Source organism: Aulostomus chinensis, chromosome 15 (assembly GCF_037954235.1).
Source record: "Aulostomus chinensis isolate RoL2024-O1b breed Wild chromosome 15, RoL_Achi_v1.0, whole genome shotgun sequence".
Taxonomy (NCBI): Eukaryota; Metazoa; Chordata; class Actinopteri; order Syngnathiformes; family Aulostomidae; genus Aulostomus; species Aulostomus chinensis.
Window position 1 is genome coordinate 10,670,888 of NC_141334.1, and position 18,234 is coordinate 10,689,121.

The 18,234-nt window shown below is 42.6% G+C and overlaps 1 protein-coding gene across 19 annotated transcripts in view; it reads left to right on the forward strand.

The window, feature by feature from the left end:
* The window catches only part of nbeaa (neurobeachin a), a 95,945-nt gene that overhangs the window by 66,724 nt on the left and 10,987 nt on the right, over positions 1-18,234 (forward strand). For 4 of the 19 annotated variants that reach the window (XM_086225709.1, XM_086225712.1, XM_086225713.1 and 1 more), the window contains exons 24-43: positions 286-503; positions 1,381-1,534; positions 2,049-2,072; positions 2,430-2,513; positions 3,204-3,384; positions 4,492-4,616; positions 4,731-4,799; positions 4,955-5,123; positions 5,344-5,711; positions 6,238-6,374; positions 7,932-8,086; positions 9,651-9,777; positions 10,793-10,912; positions 12,459-12,592; positions 13,183-13,244; positions 14,732-14,796; positions 15,157-15,265; positions 15,490-15,656; positions 17,820-17,944; positions 18,039-18,188. In XM_086225709.1, coding sequence (XP_086081835.1) covers positions 286-503; positions 1,381-1,534; positions 2,049-2,072; positions 2,430-2,513; positions 3,204-3,384; positions 4,492-4,616; positions 4,731-4,799; positions 4,955-5,123; positions 5,344-5,711; positions 6,238-6,374; positions 7,932-8,086; positions 9,651-9,777; positions 10,793-10,912; positions 12,459-12,592; positions 13,183-13,244; positions 14,732-14,796; positions 15,157-15,265; positions 15,490-15,656; positions 17,820-17,944; positions 18,039-18,188 — 2,743 coding nt within the window. The remainder of the gene's footprint in view (positions 1-285; positions 504-1,380; positions 1,535-2,048; positions 2,073-2,429; positions 2,514-3,203; positions 3,385-4,491; positions 4,617-4,730; positions 4,800-4,954; positions 5,124-5,343; positions 5,712-6,237; positions 6,375-7,931; positions 8,087-9,650; positions 9,778-10,792; positions 10,913-12,458; positions 12,593-13,182; positions 13,245-14,731; positions 14,797-15,156; positions 15,266-15,489; positions 15,657-17,819; positions 17,945-18,038; positions 18,189-18,234) is intronic. The other 15 variants (XM_086225722.1, XM_086225723.1, XM_086225724.1 and 12 more) reach the window with 10 other exon arrangements.

Consider the following 18,234-nt stretch of genomic DNA (forward strand, 5'->3'; position numbering starts at 1 on the left):
TGGTTGGGAAGTGCTTCTCTAGCTTTCCCAACTAGATATAGCTCACTGTTTGGTGATTGAATAGAAGAACCTTCAGTCCCATAATTGCCTTGCTAATCCTCGGCCCATCGTTTCCTGAGTGTGATTGGCTTTGTGTTGATTAGTGTGGTCAGAGTGAATAGCGAAGAATGAGGGGCCTCAGAGGGTTTTAATTTATCTAGTGAATTTTAATGTTATTACTTTCAATTTATACGGTTTTTAACTTTAGGATTAGAATAGTTAGAGATGCTCTTTGCATCCTTCCAGGCCCTTCATGGTCGCAGTGCAGCCCAGTTGGAGCGGGATCTGCGTGTAGATCTGGGTTTCAGAGGCATGCCCATGACGGAGGAACAGCGCAGGCAGTTCAGCCCCGGTCCACGCACCACCATGTTCCGCATCCCAGAATTCAAGTGGTCTCCCATGCACCAGAGGCTGCTGACTGACCTGCTGTTTGCTTTAGAGACGGACGTACACGTGTGGAGGAGGTGAGTGAGAGGGCTGTAACACCATTAGGTAGTGTTACCAGCGCTTTCGCCTTCTTTTCAGGACTTCAAAAAAATGTTGAATTATTACTTATTACTCCTTACCAGCAGTAATTGTTTTCTGACTTTTCCGTTACGCCTTTCAAAATTGGTAATTGCAGCTTTTATCCTCAAAATTTAGACTCCACATGCACCTTTGGATCCGTCCTCAGGGCCTACACGGAGGCATCATCCTTGGTTCAAGCAGTGGCATTTCATGCTTCATGTTGTTGTGCTGTCCTAGTGTGTTAACTGTGGGAAGAGTCATAGTACCAATATTTGCACACAATTTATATTTGACAACAATGATTATGTCATCTGTCCTCGCAGCAAAATTAAAGGGATGGTTCAAAATTTCTGCAGTTGAGTCGTTCTTGCTGCTTACTAGTGATGATGTTGACTGGCAGAGTTCTTGCTCAGAAAAATCCGTGCAGTCCCTCGTAATAGCTCTGGAAAGTTTGACAAAAATGGCAAGCAGTGTCACTGGTGTAACACTATGTACAAGCTGTCTGAGGCTCACTGAAATCTACTTGGCATGTGTTGTGGAGGAAATTGAATATTTTCCGTCACCTGGTGCAAGTGATTCTATTTCAAAAGCTAACTTGCTCCTCGGTGCTGTGCGCGTGAGACGGTTCTGAAGATTAATTCAATGATTGATGGGATTTTGAGTCAGTAGGGAATCAGTTAGTAGAAGTAATGTGTTCCTGCCAAAGATTGTGTCATATTTGTTCTTTAGAGTTTGCCAGCAAAATTAGACTTTTATAGTGATACCTTTGATGTGTCATTTGTCAAAGGGTATTTTCATAACATCAGTCCAACTCTGAGGTTTCTTCCCTTTCAGCCACTCCACCAAATCGGTGATGGATTTTGTCAACAGCAATGAAAACATCATCTTTGTCCACAACACCATCCACCTCATTTCTCAGATGGTGGACAACATCATCATCGCCTGTGGAGGCATCTTGCCGCTGCTGTCTGCTGCCACCTCTCCGTCTGTAAGTGGCTCTATTCCACCCCTCTGTGGTAGGAAGGAAAACTGGTGGTCAACAGGTGCTTCACTGGCCCAACGCAAGTGTTAGCGAAGGGAGACTTCAAGAACATGGCAACACCCATGCAGCATTAATCTTGCATGACTAAAAATACAAAATAGTGTTGCATCTAACATGGCATGCTCTGTAGCTTTAACCTATAACATCAAAAGTTCAACTGGTCATGTTAAATGTTAAATTTTATGACTACAAAATGGTTAATTAGACTATGAACTTAAAAAAAACAATTAAACTTTCAACAACATTCCCTGGATTCCTTTCATCTATATTTTAGCTTAACACATCTTTGACATATTTGAATCTTTATTTAATCTTTCTTACCTTTCAATTAATAATCTATTTAATTTTGTAGTTTAACAATCTATTTATTTTAATCATTCTTCTGTTTTCTTTTCCTCTCTGTGTTTTATGTATTCTGTGTATTTTCTTGTCTTTTTTGTCTGTTTTTTTGCATGTGCAGAGTTCTAAGAGTAGTGCCAACACTGTAAGTTGTGGTTTCTTCTTCTTTTTCTATTCTACTAATACTTTGTTCTTGTTAATTTTCCCTTGTGACTGACTCACTAGTCCTTGCTATCCATGGTGTTTCTATTTGTCGTTCCCCTTTTGGTGCTATTCAATTGTCGGTGTGCATTTTTCTTTAAAGGTATACTAAGATATTCCAACATTGTTAGAATACTATATCAATAGGGGGGTTCAGACAAGAAAGTGCTCTATGATAAGGAGGAATTTAAATGCAAAGATACATTTTGAGACTGCAGAGTATAAAGCATTCAAGAGAGTTTTCCGAAGGTCCTTTGGGGTCCAACTGCTAAGCTTTTCCCCATTTGTATCGACACTAAAGAAGACAGGAGGAGCCGGACCCCAGAGGGGGTCAAAGGGAGAGGAAGTGACCCCTGTTCCTGGGGGAGGAGGCGCAGGGGGAGAGGTGCGTAAAGAGCCCGAGAATCACCAGAAGAGCACCAACCCAAGCCCTTTCGTCTTCACCTTGTGTGTCTGTTATTCCCTAAATGTCTGTGCTCACTTGCTCTGATGAGCCTCTCGATGTTTGCACTTCGTCGACTCTCCACAGAGCTGCATATCCTGCTCACCGAAGCAGAGACACAGTGAACGGCACTATTGGTTTGTTGTAACCCTTGCCATGCTGCCTATAGATTTCATTTCATTTTTGACATACTGAACATGATGTAGTTGAATACTTAGGTTAGTGCGAACCCAGGTTGAGTTTGTATAATTTCCTATGAATATATTTTGGGTTCTACACCTCTACTAGGCCACACCACGACTGTCACTACCCCTGTTACCATTATATCATCGTCAGGCTGTACTCCGTGTGTCATGTAGAACACCTCATGTTGCCGGACATCATCATACAAGTATTTATTTCACTCAGCCAGCATGATTCTCAAGGTGGCTTATCATGTTTGTTGTTGTAATGATTGCCATGACTGTGGTGGTCATGAAAGACCCAGTTGCATCAGTTTCCTAACTGCTATTGAACAGAAGATGGTACTATATTGCCAACTTTCCTGTGAGAGAGAATTCGTTTCACTGTGTTTACATTCAAGTGTTTCCAGTGGATAACTGGCAAGCATGTGCTGTCTCCTCTTTTCCCCAGACGGAGCTGGAAAACATTGAGGCGACACAGGGCATGTCCTCAGAGACGGCAGTCACCTTCCTGTCTCGTCTCATGGCCATGGTGGATGTGCTGGTGTTTGCCAGCTCCCTTAACTTCAGCGAGATTGAAGCAGAGAAGAACATGTCGTCAGGAGGCCTGATGAGGCAGTGCCTCCGACTGGGTGTGTCCGCTACTTCGAACAACAAAACTTTTGAAATCGTTAATCATTAAAAAGGAATGGAACTCACAGACACGGCGTTTAAAAGGCTGCGTTCTCCTATTGATCAATCTGTCAACTACTTTTTCCATGAATGGCTTAATTTCTAGATTAGTAGCACAATTGCAGAGCCTAGGTGACATCTTAGATTTGCTTCTTTTATTTGTTTGTCCAAGCCCAAATTAATTTAAATCATCAAATTGAAAGAAAACAAGAATTGTCTCACATTTATAAGATGGAAAATCATCGTACAACAATTTCATTTCTGTTGACGTGTGGATTAACTGGTGGATTCATTCTTACAATCGTTGGAACAAGCACAGTGCCTGTAGTTTGAGGGTTTAAGTCACAAAACATCAGCTATCCAACCACTATGGGATGTCACCATCCCTTGATCGAAAGCAGGACCATGTGATTTATGTGATGTCACTTCCTATTTACTGAACTATCTTAATCTATCACTCTGTTATCTACCTGTAGAGATAGACCCACTTGACAACTTGAAAGGAAAAAATAGATAAATAAATAAAACTTGCTCATCCAACGGCTTTCTTGTTGACACCAGCAACAGTTGCGCCTAGTTTGAAGTTTTTCAGATTCCCGGTTGCTGCGATAATCAAAGAAAAGTCATATATATATATAGAGATTCTTTATGCTTTATGGATTTTAATTGACGCTCACTGGCCTCTTCATCAGGTACATCACACTTGTACAAGCTCACATGATCCCATGCACCAACTGCTATCAGTTTTGCATTTACAAACATGGAAATGTCAAATTTTGATTGAGATGGTCAGATTTTAATTTTGTTGTAGATTTCAGTGGTTTTTAACTGCACTTCTTTATTTTGAGGTTGTTGTTTTTTTGATATCCTCACCACCATGTACATATTATATTACTAGCTTCAGTTGAATTGCATAGTACAGGTGTACCTAATAAAGTGGTCAGTGTGTGATCTTATTGTGGTTGATCTTAGTCAGTGAAAGAGAAGCCAATAAGCAATCTTCTGGATTTAAATCCTCCAGGCTTTGATACTTACAAGTTGCCTCTTCATCTGTCTTTGTCCATCAGTGTGTTGTGTGGCAGTGAGGAATTGTCTGGAGTGCAGGCAGAGACAGAGAGATCGTAACTGCAAGTCCTCCTTAACTAGCAGTAAATCACAGGATAGCCTCCACAGTGCCTCTACCACCAGCAAGGTATCACATGTACACCAACTGTATGCACATAATACACACACACACACACACACACACACACACACCTACAAATGTATGACACACCACCTCTGAAACACTGTCTTCCATATTTAGCAGGATCCAGACAGACTCCTGCAGGATGTAGACATCAATCGGCTTCGAGCTGTGGTTTTCAGAGATGTGGTAAGTGTGTGTGCATGTTTATTGCAATTGGTGTGTGTGTGTGTGTGTGTGTGTGTGTGTGTGTGTGTAAGTGTAAGTCTTCATAAAAAATTCCAGGACGGCTGTTGAAATTTTGCTTTCACACAGTAAATGCATGCATGTTACTTTCACTGTAGGATGACAGCAAGCAGGCTCAGTTTCTGGCCCTCGCAGTCGTCTACTTCATCTCGGTTCTCATGGTATCAAAGTACCGGGATATTCTAGAACCCCAGCGAGAAATTGGCAGGTCCACCAGCTTATCAGGAAGAAGCATTCGTCATGAGATCAACTCCCCGACCAGTACAGGTGATTTTTCATTTTGCTGCAATATATTCAACTTTAGAGGGTCATCTCAGTTGAGAGAGGCAAGGGACAGTGAAGAACGCAAGACAAAGAGCAGAAAAATGAGCTTACAACCAAACCAACAAATTGCTTGATACTAAATAACATCCTGGACAATATAAAAATTCTGTATATTTCTTTTGTTTATGTAGTTATATCACATTTAATCTATCTCTTCCTCCAGAGCACCCATCCACAACCTTCTCCGACCGCGACAAACAGACCCCTACACCTGTGGACGACTCTCCACGAGCAGGTCTCCCTCACACAGATTCAGGCATTGGAGAGGAGGGCCATGTGGCTGGATCCCTGAACGGTTCTGAGATTGGTCTGGGTCTGGGTCTGGGTCTGGTGGGAAGAGAGACAGACAGAGACAGAGATGTAGGAGGAGGGGGGACTGACCTGTTGTGCAGTCTGTCTTCTGACGTTAGGAGGTCCCAGGAGAGCCTCCTGGATTCTCCTCACAACCCTAGCTCCACCCCCAACTCCAGCCAAGCCCCGCCTTCATCCATCTCCAGCATCAGCCAGACAAACAAAGGCATCAATGTCAAGGTGGGTGGGTGTGATCCCTTCTTCAGTTACATCATGTGATTGGATTGAAAATAATATCTTTTACATGAAATATGTATTTTCACTCATCCAGATAATTCATGTGGTCTGATGTGGTCAGGGACTCTATATACATTACACAATGTTTGCATCCTTAAGCAGCTTCAAGTGTGTTTGGGTGGTCAATCATGATCTGTATATTAAGCTTCGGTCTCGATGTTGGATCGCCCTTTTTAATGCCAAATCTAAAAAGGCTCAACAGCTCTCTGTATGTAGTCATGGAGGGTTAGGATCAGGTGAGTCATAAAAACATGCATCTTGTTGTAAGACAGTTTCTCCTACTGTTGGAACACCATACAATCTTAACCTGTTTGAATTTTCTCCTTGCATCATAAGAATATTTCATCAAAATAAACATACAATCATGTGTTTTCACTTTATGAATGTGAAAAAAGCCAAATATTAGTCATAGAGCAGCAGCAGATTGGGTCCTGCAGTCAACAGATGGTTTGTTTTCTCTCAATTTCAGGAGATTCTGAAGAGCTTGGTGGCAGCTCCGGTGGATGGTGGAGAGTTGGGACAGGAGTCTGGACCAACACCGTATCACCCGGACCCTGCCCTGAAGACACACCCTATGCTGCCCATGCAGTTCCACTCCTTCGACAGGTCGGTTCCTCATTTGACCTACGACGAACAAACAACAACAACAACAAAAACAAAAGAGTCAGTCCAGCTTGAGACATCCATGAGTAATGGATTCTCCTGCCAATACCGATTGCTGACTGATGTGTATTAGTGTACTGCTATTTGTCAAAGGACTGTACATCACATTTCAGAAAACAGTAGTCTGACTGAAGTAATCAGAAAGGGATTCCACCCTCTGAACAAAACTCCTTGGATGGTAACATTTACAAGCACACATATTCTTTACTTGCCAGCAGTTACATTGATTGTTTTTTAATGGAACTCTCTAAAGACGCGTAAAAATGTCAATTCAGCACAGCAGCCTCTTATTCGACTCTCATATCAATTGTGCACTAGATATTGGATTAGAGCAGACAAGTCGAGTTTAAGAATTCAATAAAATAAAATGATCGTTTATTTTAGGAAGAGTAGTATCTTGATGATAGGACAGTGGAGCAGATTTTCTTCCAAATGTTGACACTGCTTTTTGACTTTTACGCATATAGATTGTTTTAGAATAATAAACTTGGAAGACTCCAAACTGTCCAAACTGTTACCTTGTAGACCCTCTACTGAGTCTCCTGTCTCTCTGCATTACTCAGTCTCCTTGAACCTACTCTGTTGCACTCCTTGAGAACCAAGGTATTGATTGAAGGCAGTGTGCATAATAGATCAGTGATGGCTCCGTATTCCTGTCTCACCCACACAGATACATTTGAAAGAGATCATCAGTCCATTTTAGTAGCATGTTAAATACGTGATCACAGGATAATCTAGCATTTTTTTAGTCCGATTCTGTCCTCATAGGTCCAATTCCTAGTGAGATCATATCAGAGTCGATGTGAGGTGGTGTGTGTGATGCAACCAGATTTAACAGTAGATCTGGATTTTAGAATTCCCGGTGCCTGACCCTGGCTTTAGGAGTAGGAAGCTGAGACGAGAATGCCTCTGCCATTACCAGGCCTGATCTGCGCAATTATTCTAGAGTGTGTGACTGGTTTGACTCCTGATATAGGACTATCATGGTGTTTGGCCTGCGATAACGACAGTATCAAGATACTGCTATTATAAACAATATATTGCAGGAGAATTCATATATTTAAGTTTGTGTGGAAAAGGGGCAAAAATAACCCTATAAATGCTAAAATACACAGGAATGTGTATTTATTCATTGCGTTACGATGTCACATTCACTGTGTTTGACAATTTACTATTCACTAATTCACCATATTAGCATCTTAACTTCTAGTTACAGGCTTAAAATTATTATGATTACATTATGATGATGACGATGTACTGATTATATTATGATAGTTAAGGAGTAAATATCACTTTACTGTGATACATATTAATTATGGCTGCAGGACGATTAGATTAGCAGACAGTTTGTAATCACATGCAGTCACATATATCTAAATAATTATTTTTGGCGATGTAACACTAAGAGCTTTGTCTACACCACCATCAATGACCAGCTGACGGACCAGTGAATCAAGAGTAGAAGATTTGACTGATTCTATCGTGTCTCCTCTCTTGCAGGAGTGTTGTGGTTCCAGTAAAAAAGCCGCCACCTGGCAGTCTGTCAGTCAACACTGTGGGCACGCCCACCACCAGCGGAACCGCTACTGCTGGTAGCACCCCCAACATCTTTGCTGCTGCCACGGCAACACCCAAGAGCATGATCAACACAACAGGTCAGTAATTACTGAAGCTCCTTTCACACTGCACCAAAAACGCGGATGAACACGGGTGTTTGGGCACTCTGAAAGGGTCGACTCAGCATTTCGACTCCCGTCCACGAACCCTCCGAGTGACCTGGGTGTTTAGCGGCTCTGCTCGGCTTGCCTGCAGTGTGAAAAAGGCACCCCGCGTTGGCTCAGGTTTCCCGCGGTATGACCTGTTAACGTAGATCTACTGTAATGATGATGTCAGCACGATGACGCACGAGAGAGAAAAACAGAGGCACACGGGCCTCACAGCGGGAGCCCAGACCCGCGTCTGCTGGAAGCTTGAATGCGCCCTAATGCCGAGCAAACGCGGGTACAAAAACCCACTTTGACACACGTGTTCCAGTGTGAAAGGGGTATTAGAGACGTAGCAGATTTTTATCCGCAAATGTATAAAAGGTTTTGCAATACATCTATTCAGTAATCCTCTACTGAGCAGCAGCAGACAGACAACTGCAGGATGACAAAGGTGTTAGTGTGAAAGACCTTCACCCGTTTAAATGCTGCTGGATGGAGCAAGGCTGAATTTCTTCACTTGTCACAAAAGCCTGCTTTACTACACTACTACAGTGAGACAGAAGAGAAACCAACTGAACCCGAAGTACAAACAGATCCTTTCATTATTTCTTTTAGCCTATTTATGGGCCAGATGATTGAAGTTCGCCACAGCAACAAAAATATTTTAGCAGTCACCACGGAAGTGAACTCTCCTTTGCTGAGGGACTATCTCACATTATTATTCAATCAAGTGTAAACTCTAGTTAAGACTTGCGCTTTTGCAGATCAACCATCGCTGTTTTACATCTGATTATAAGATGAAGGATTTAATTGATAAATAATGACACTCCCTCCTCCTGTTCTTTAATTTGATGCACTTGCCTCTCCTTTCATCCAATAATAAATTCCACGAGTAAGTGGTTGTTGATTGGATTTACCACTGCTGTATCTATATTATCTCATTCAGTAATGGTTTTTAAAGAGCTCTAGTTTTTTTGGAGTTTTTATATTTGTTCCATATGATCATTGTACTAGAATGACATTCCCCCCCACCCCCCGAAACTGAAACATTCTGCCAAAGCCAATTGTTAAGTAGCCTCTCAAGACTCTGCAGTCTTCAACTGACTGGGACTAGAGCGGTCCTGACGGAAGTGATAATACATTTAAGATAAGGCAAATACACATCAGCTGACATGCAGATCAGCAGGATGGCCACACAGAATCATAATCAGCTGATCTGCTATAGCAGAGTGGATTTTTATGTAAGGATTTGTCAACCTGTCATGTTGTTCTGTATCATACATGCATAATAGACCAGGAAGGGATGAATTCGCTGGAATAGATTCTGTGTATTGATTGCAAAGCTATTTTCACAAACGGGGGCCATTACCAGCAGAGAGGCATCAGCAGCTTGTTCGCAGAAATCCTATCCAAATTGAATTGAGTCACATTAATACATTTCCTGTTTTATTATATTGGTCATGCTTGATTCATGTGGCCATCATGACTTATTTTTGATCTCTCCATCCTCTAGGTGCCACAGACTCTGCCTCCTCTTCGTCCTCTTCTTCTTCTTCATTTGTTAATGGTGCGACTAGTAAGAATCTGCCTGCGGTGCAGACCGTCGCACCCATGCCTGAAGACACCATGGAGAACATGAGGTCAGAGAACTCGCCATCACAAAGCTCGTAATGGCTCGAACCAGTCACTCCCCCGCCTCTGCATTTTCTTTGTTTCCTCCTTTCAGCTTTTTGTTCTGTTTATGTTGTTTGTGTTCTTGGGCACCTGTCTTTTTTTTCATGTCATTCCTGTCCCTCTCCCACTTCACTCTCCATCCTTCCCAAATAATTCTCACCAGCAGTTTGCTCTCACTACTCTCATTACTGTTATTCAGAGATGAGATAAATTTGTCTGAAATTGGGAACAACTGGGCTGCACCTCCTTACACCTGATATTCTCCTGTTCATCGTAGTCCATATTCTTTTTTTTAAGAATGTCCGGACCAAGGACTACAGTATGTCAGGTCTGATTTGAACAAATTAAACATTTAACTAAAAGACAACAGTACACCAAATATTCCTTCCATTACCAATTTGACGTGTTGTTGGACAAATAGCTGTAAAAATCCTTAAAATGCAAGTTCCACTCAGATTTATAAAAGACGTTACTGGATGATATCAGCTGATAATTATAGTCTGATAGGTATGAAAAGTCGTGCACCCTCACATCCACGCATACTACCACACATGTCTCACTCAGTCTATTCTATGATGCTCTTCATCCTTGACAACTGTGTTTTTGATGTCACAATTACAACATAGCGTTTGAAAATATCACAATTTATTCATCTGTAATTCTAAAGGTCAGGATCATTCCTTGAAAATGTGTAAATAAAGTATGATCGAGATTTTGGTCTAGAGATGTATTTTATATGCAAATAGAATAACAGTAATGTAAAGTTTGTTATTAAACGTTGTAACATTTCTGTCTGTATTTCCTCCTTAGTCATGTTAGACAGCTATGATATATGATGAGTTATGATACGCACATGTGAGTGGGAGGACGCGTGTGTGTGTATGTGTCACTTAATCAGTGTGCATGTCTGGACGTGTGTGTTTGTATGTGTGTGTGTGTGTGTGTGTGTGTGTGTGTGTGGGCATGTGGTTTGTGTTGCAGTGCCTATTGTGAGGTGGCGCAATGTGCGCTGCGCAGCGGTCAGACGCCCCCTGAGCTCAAGTCTTTTAGCTCTCTGGCAGGCTTCCAGGCAGCTCCCCGAGATGCAGGACAGTGTTTTAGGCAAGGAGATACACGTCCTGTCCCCACGCCCCCTCTCTGCCCCACCTCCACCACACACACCCTCTGCTTTGCCCCACCACTACTAAATGTTCCCAGAATGTCATGTGAGAAAGGACAGATATCTTTGCTAACAGCCTCAAAGTCAATTATGTATTTTTATATGCAGTTTATTTGTATATTCTGTCATTTCTGACATGGACATCTTCTCTCACTAACCCCAAACTCCAGATTAGACATGGGTCAGATTGTATTTCCAAATATCAATTCTTCTTGAAACAAATGATTTATTTTAACCTGCACAATGTCATGAGCAAATATCACACACACCTGGTACTCTTGGAGCAATGGTTCTCAACCTTCCTGAGTCACGAAGCCGCAGTAAGTAAAGCCACAATAAAGAGGATTGTGTTTGTAACCATCATTGCCGTCTACAGAAAGCATAATAAACTCTTTAGGGCAGCAACAGTTGCTGCAGTCAGTAAACATCGTAAACAGTTATAGCAGCTGTATTAACTACAGTACGTGAGTCAGCTGAGTCATGGCCGTCACCCCTTGATGCACCACTTTTTTCACAGCTGGTCTATTTTCATTTTTGCATCTTGTGTCCTTGGGGAATTAAAAATGAGAGGATGACAGTGTAGAAAGAAAATGGCTGTTGAAAACATCGCTCTGTGCCGCTGATGAAACGTATCGATTTTCTAGGCATTTGATCTAAAAGAACATGGAAATAAATACGTTCAACATTTTCAAGGTAGCGGACCCTGTTTACATGTAAAAATATAACAGTATCTTCTTTTTTAAAGGCCCTTGTTTACGTAGCGGTAGAATAATTAATGCTAGTTTTTATTATTTTCAACCGCACTAACACTTCTACACTCACTTGAGGTCCCTCCCCTGAGGTTGAGAACCACTTCTCTAAGCAGATAAACACAGAAGATTTGTAAACACTCTGGACCCAGGTCTCTTTAACCATTTTGCCAAGAACATGCACTTCACATCCATTGTGGCTCCATATTTGAGTCTGCTTGGCTGCACACTTCCTGCCTCTGTGTTTCTTGGCTGAACATAAAATACTCATGTGATCAACACCTATAAACACAAAGCACTAATGTAAGCACATGTAGTGCGAGATGCAGAAGCTTTTAATGAGGACCGTTTTGGGAGGTTTAGCTTTTATTGCACTTCCAGCCTCACTTATCCCACAATGCAAACAGTTAGCTTTAAAGCTGTAGCGCCATCAACCTTTCCCTACTAATAAAAACCCAGGCATATTGCTTCCATACCAGACCATCATCACATACATTTATGTCCTCTGTTCCTTCTCTTTTACTTCTGTCAGCTTTCCTGTCTCCTTTCCTGTCTGATTTGTTATTTGCATTCATCTCTCCTCCCTTTTTCTCACCTATCTTTACTTCTCTCTTGCACGTTTTCCTCGCTCTCACCAAACATCACCTCTGGATTTTTCCTCCCATTCTCCTCATCTTTATGTTGCTTATTTTATTTTTACCTTCTCTCCTCATCTTTATCTCACTTATTTGCACCACAGTATCACCACCAAGCTGGAGCGTGCTCTGGAGAAGGTTGCACCTCTGCTGAGGGAGATCTTTGTGGACTTTGCACCCTTCCTGTCCAGGACGCTGCTGGGTAGCCATGGGCAGGAACTGCTCATAGAAGGTACAGGTGCTGTACACGGCTTCCTTTTCTCTAACTGGCGTCTCTCTGTGGAGTCTCCCCATTCACTGTCCCTCACCGTGATGTGTGTGAGTAAGAGGAGGGAACTAATGAGTGGATGTGTTACTGTGCGGGTGGCTGAGTGTCTTTGATCTGGCTGCTTCACTCATTCGTCAAGCAGGTATGAAGTCAGTATTTTGCACCATTTTCAATCAGCTAGCAAGAGATTGTCAATATTTTTAGATCAGATTACGTCTGTTAAAGGTTTTGTGCTAGATGTGATGCACTCTTCCCTCTGCCCACCTGCTTCCTGGCGTCCTGTTTTTTGTGATCCACTGTCTCTATGTTGATCTCTCACTTCCTGTTCCTTCCTCCCCTCTCCTCCCTCTCTCTCCCCTCCTCTCGCTCTACTGTTTGTTCCTGTCTTCTCTGTGGCATGCCTTTTATTAACTTGACTACAATGACTGCATAGAAGTGACAACTACTGACACTACAGTGTCATCTTTGATGATATTTTTGTGTCTCGAAGCGTGTGTGTGTGTGTGTGTGTGTGCGTGTGTGAAAGACTCCTGACTGTGTCGTATGTCTCCCTGCTGCAGGTCTGGTGTGTATGAAGTCTAGTACGTCTGTGGTGGAGCTGGTAATGCTGCTCTGTTCTCAGGTTGGTAATTCTCCTTTGTCTCTGTTAATTCTCCTCACACATGTGACTCCCCCACCCTACATTTCTATCTAAGCTGGTTTTAGATCCAAGATCCATAATAATTTGCAGTCTTTTTGGCTATCGATCTGCCCCGTGAGTCAGGGTCGACGCATGTAATGAGCGCATTGCAGATGTAATGTAATATCATCAACATGACTTAGAAGATCCATATCAGTGTTGAAAATGCTGAAAATATTTTTGATTCATCTACATTTTTTTTTTTTTACTTTGAAAATGAATCTGAAATCACAGTGGTCTGGCACTTTTAATGTCACCTGCAGTCATTTACAGTCACTTAAATAACTCGTATTCAGAGCTAGTAGCTGTTTTCCTGAGCAACACTAAAAAGCCAGACTACAAACTGTGAGGCACTTACCTGTTCAAAGCTTTCCCTCCATGCCATAGATGACCAATTTTCATATAATTAGTTTGTCTCCCGCCTCTTCTCTGGGTTCCAGTCGCCTGTAAACACTCTTGTCCTTGGGGGAGCCCCTCACTTCCTCCCTTACTCCTCATTTTCTTCAACTTCACTACTTTCTTCTCTCCTTTTCTCCTGCTCCATCTTGAACTCCACCATCTGACACATCTGCTTCTCTGGTCCATTTTATCGCTGTATTTCACCGGCAACTGCTTTCATCCTCTACCACTCTCCACACGGCTCTTTCCTCTCACCACTCCCTTCTCTTTTTCTCCCCATCACTCTCCTGTCTGAATGCTCGTCAGCATGTATAGTATTACCCCTGGCTCCGGCCTCTCTGCCATTAGCGGCCTGGGAGAGCGAACCCTAGCCCAGTTATCGATCCTCTGGATGGGGGGATGTAACAGGAGATGTTCCCATGTGTCCTTCACAGCCTTAAGAGCTGGTGAAGCTAATGGAGTTCTAATAGTTTGGAGCTTTCAACAACACTCTTATCCTGCTCAGAAGTCTCCACTCTCATATTCACAAACACGAGGCACTCACATGCTCTCAGACAGAAGCGTTTTCATTGACACTTTCAAGGCTCTGATGATATTTCATATTTTATGCAAGTGAGCTTTGCACTAATAGTTCCTTCATAAATAATGCTATCGTCATCTCTTTTGTTTTTGAATCTCTTAATCAATGCTCTTTACATGTTGATGTGCTGCTGATTAGCTAACACTGTCAAGCAGTTAGTTTACACTGTATTTTACCACATGAACAGAAATAGCTGTTGACACCATATAGAATGTGCATGACACAATTGTTGACATTGTTGCAATGAGCTGCTTCATGGCAATTTTGGCTTCATAGAAGGACTGTGAATAATTGCTGTCTTGTTAATTTGTTTATTTAAAATTTCACAGGATTAGCCGGAAATCCATATGCAACTATGGCCACGATTAACTATAAATAGGGTTTCAATCAAAGGTTTTGTTCATCTCATCCACCCTGTCTACCACCATATTAACATTTCCTCCATGTGTAGGAGTGGCAAAACTCCATTCAGAAGAATGCTGGACTGGCCTTCATTGAGCTCATCAATGAGGGAAGGTAATCCCTTATTTCAAATGATTATGTGAACATTCTTGTTCCGTGACACATGAACAACTGTTATCAGAGCTCAACAATAGATGGTGCAGTAGAGAGGCTTGATGCATGGTACAGATTTACAGCTCATATGTGCTTGTTGTGTTTTCAGCTCCTGCTTTTAGCCCCAAACTGTAACATGCAAATTATTTTAGAGTCAACAACCAAATAGGATGTATACTGAGAGTGTAGCCATGCATGTGCAAGATTTAATCTTATCAAAAACCATTGCCGAATTAATGAAAACAAGCCTGCTCTTCCGTTCCGTGAGAAATTATTACTAAAGATCTCTGTTGTTTTGTTTGTTTCTTCTGTTCTCACAAGACTTTTATGTCACGCCATGAAAGATCATATTGTGCGTGTAGCCAACGAAGCGGAGTTCATCCTGAACAGACAGAGAGCTGAGGATGTGCATAAACATGCTGAATTTGAGGTACACACAACACCACTTCTGACATGCACAACATTTGTCGTACATCTAATTTGTACATTTAGATGAAGAATAAACGTGAATGATCACTGTCAAGCCTTTGACTCCATGAATAGAACATACTCATCCATACCAAGCTGAAATGTTTGAACTTCCTCTTCTGAAACTTTTGCGTCTTACTACACACCAACTGTCCTCATCTGATTTCCCTCTTTGACCTCTTCTAGTCTAACTGTGCCCAGTACGCCGCAGACCGGAGAGAGGAGGAGAAAATGTGTGATCACCTCATCAGCGCTGCAAAGCACAGAGATCACGTGACCGCCAACCAGCTGAAACAGAAGATCCTCAACATCCTGACCAATAAACACGGAGCATGGGGAACGATGTCACAGAGGTGAGGGGACGGTGGGAGGAACTGTGTAATTAGGTTTCTATTTAAAACAGACAGGACAGGGGGACTTACACCTGTGAAACAATTTTTTGATAGAGTGACACAATGATTGGTGTTGAATTATTATTGAGTATCAACTTCACAGATAGATACTGATGAAATAGAGATGAATCAATCAGCAGGTGTGATCTATGTAAAGATGGATGCATGAACTAATCTGGCGCTTGGAAACATTTAGTGTGCATCAACTACTGCTCAACCCGACAGCCGAATCGTGACTTTGTAGCTGCCCGGAATCTGACTGATCTCCTCATTTAGCACACTCACATGCACAGATTATTATATCAGTGATCTCTTGTATCCAGATCTGCCTCCAGGCTGGCAGCGACGTCTGAAGTCTGTCTCGCTCATTTCTCTGTTGATGAAGCAAGTTACAAACATTCAGGCTGTTGATAAGAGATGGGATAAAGAATTAATTTAGGTCAAATGAAATGGAAAGTATTCGTAGCGACATTGTATTTATAACTTTTGCTCAAGTAGCATCTTGTGTGCTGTTTTATTCAGTTTTTCTATAATAAATTCACTCCTGCATTTTTATGTCTCCATGCCATTGACAGGCCGACAGACAATACGTTTTGTGTCATCTGCCTCTAAAGGTCTGATGCCTCTCTACGGATAAACTTGCTGGGTTTTTTTTTATTCCTGGCCATAACTAAATAGTATTTTCTTGAATTATGAATAGATCTCCCAAAGAAACAAGAAACAAAATCAAGGCCAAATGACATTTTATACGATAAAGCTCAAATGTCAGCTACTCTGTGAGGTCATAATACTCTGCAGAAACTCTCTGCAGGCCATTATTTATGTTCTCCGCAACTTGATTGTTTGGCAGAGGCAGACAACCACCGGGCAGTAGTTCTTGTATAACTCATCTTAAAGGGACACATGATTTTTTCAAAGCTGAGCCCTACTTGCTACCTATCAATGACGATACTGATTGGTAGAGTTGGATTCATAGTGTTCCTCATAATAGCTCTGGAAAGTTGGACAAAAAAAAAGAACATGCAGGGTCACCGTGGTCATGCTCCTGTATGTACAAGCTGGCTGAGACTCATTGAAATTTCCTCCACATTGCAAACCAAGTCAATTTCAATTGTTGGTATTACTGGGAAATTATCATCAGAAAGAAAGGGCCGTTCAGTCTTTCTAAAGGGGCATTCACTCTTTCTATCGGAGGAGTGAGTCTGGTCCACGTTGCCGGCAGTAAGTCGGACTTGTTCCCAGTGAGGGTTGTACTTTGCCAAGGCGGCCCTTTGTTACCGGTTCTGTTCATAACCTTAATGGACAGAATTTCTAGGCACAGCCGGGTGATGGAGGGGGTTGAGTTTGGTGGCGGGAGGATGTCATCTCTGCGTTTTGCAGATGATGTGGTGTTTTTAGCTCCATCAGGCCACGACCTACAGCTCCTGCTGGGATAGTTCGCAGCCGAATGTGAAGCGGCTGGGATGAGAATCAGCACCTCCAAATCTGAGGCCATGGTCCTCAGCCGGAAAAGGGTGGTTTGCCCACTCCGGGTTGGGGGGGTCCTTCCTCAGTTGGAGGAGTTTAAGTATCGCAGGGTCTTGTTCACGAGTGAGGGTAGGATGTAACGGGAGATTGACAGGCGGATTGGGGCGGCATCCGCAGTGATGCAGGTGCTAAACCAGTCTGTTGTGGTAAAGAGGGAGCTTTGCCAAAAGGTGAGGCTCTCAATTTACCGGGAGAAGGCCTCAGGGCCAACCCAGGACGCGCTGGAGGGATTATATCTCTCGGCTGGCCTGGGAACACCTTGGGATTCCCTCGGAAGAGCTGGTGGAAGTTGCTGGGGAGAGGACAGTCTGGGCTTCCTTGCAGAGGCTGCTGCCCCCACAACCCGGACCAACCGGATAAACGGAGGACGACGATGATGACGATGATCATCAGGCCAAACACTGCCCTGTATCCTATTAAGGAGGAACATGCAGGATATGCTAGAAGGACACCACTCATATAAATCAACTGTTAATTTCAACTGTTAATTTCAAACTGAACGCGAGGTCCTCCTGCCACCAGTCACAATGTATGTATCTTGTTTTCCTCCCACCACTGACATGACATTTATTTCCTCCTTCTTGTTTCCATCTTAAGCCAATTACATGACTTCTGGCGTCTAGACTACTGGGAGGATGACTTGCGGAGGAGGCGGAGATTTGTGAGAAATGCCTTTGGATCCACTCATGCCGACGTGTCACTCAAAGCTCTAGAGGACTACGGTCAGTAAAGTGTACACTAATGGCGGCAGAATGTCAACACGTTGTTTGAATACACACAGCCTTCATGTCAGCACGTCAAAATTCACTGAAACAGGTACAGAGGAAGAGGAGGAGGGGCTTAAGTCCAAAAAGAGTTTCCGCAGCCAATCAGTAGTTGCCCAGAATCCAGAGGCGGAGTTGATGCTGGAGGGAGATGATGATGCTGTAAGCCTGCTGCAGGAAAAAGAAATTGATAATCTTGCAGGTACAAGACACACACACACACAAACACACATAAGAGCACAAACACA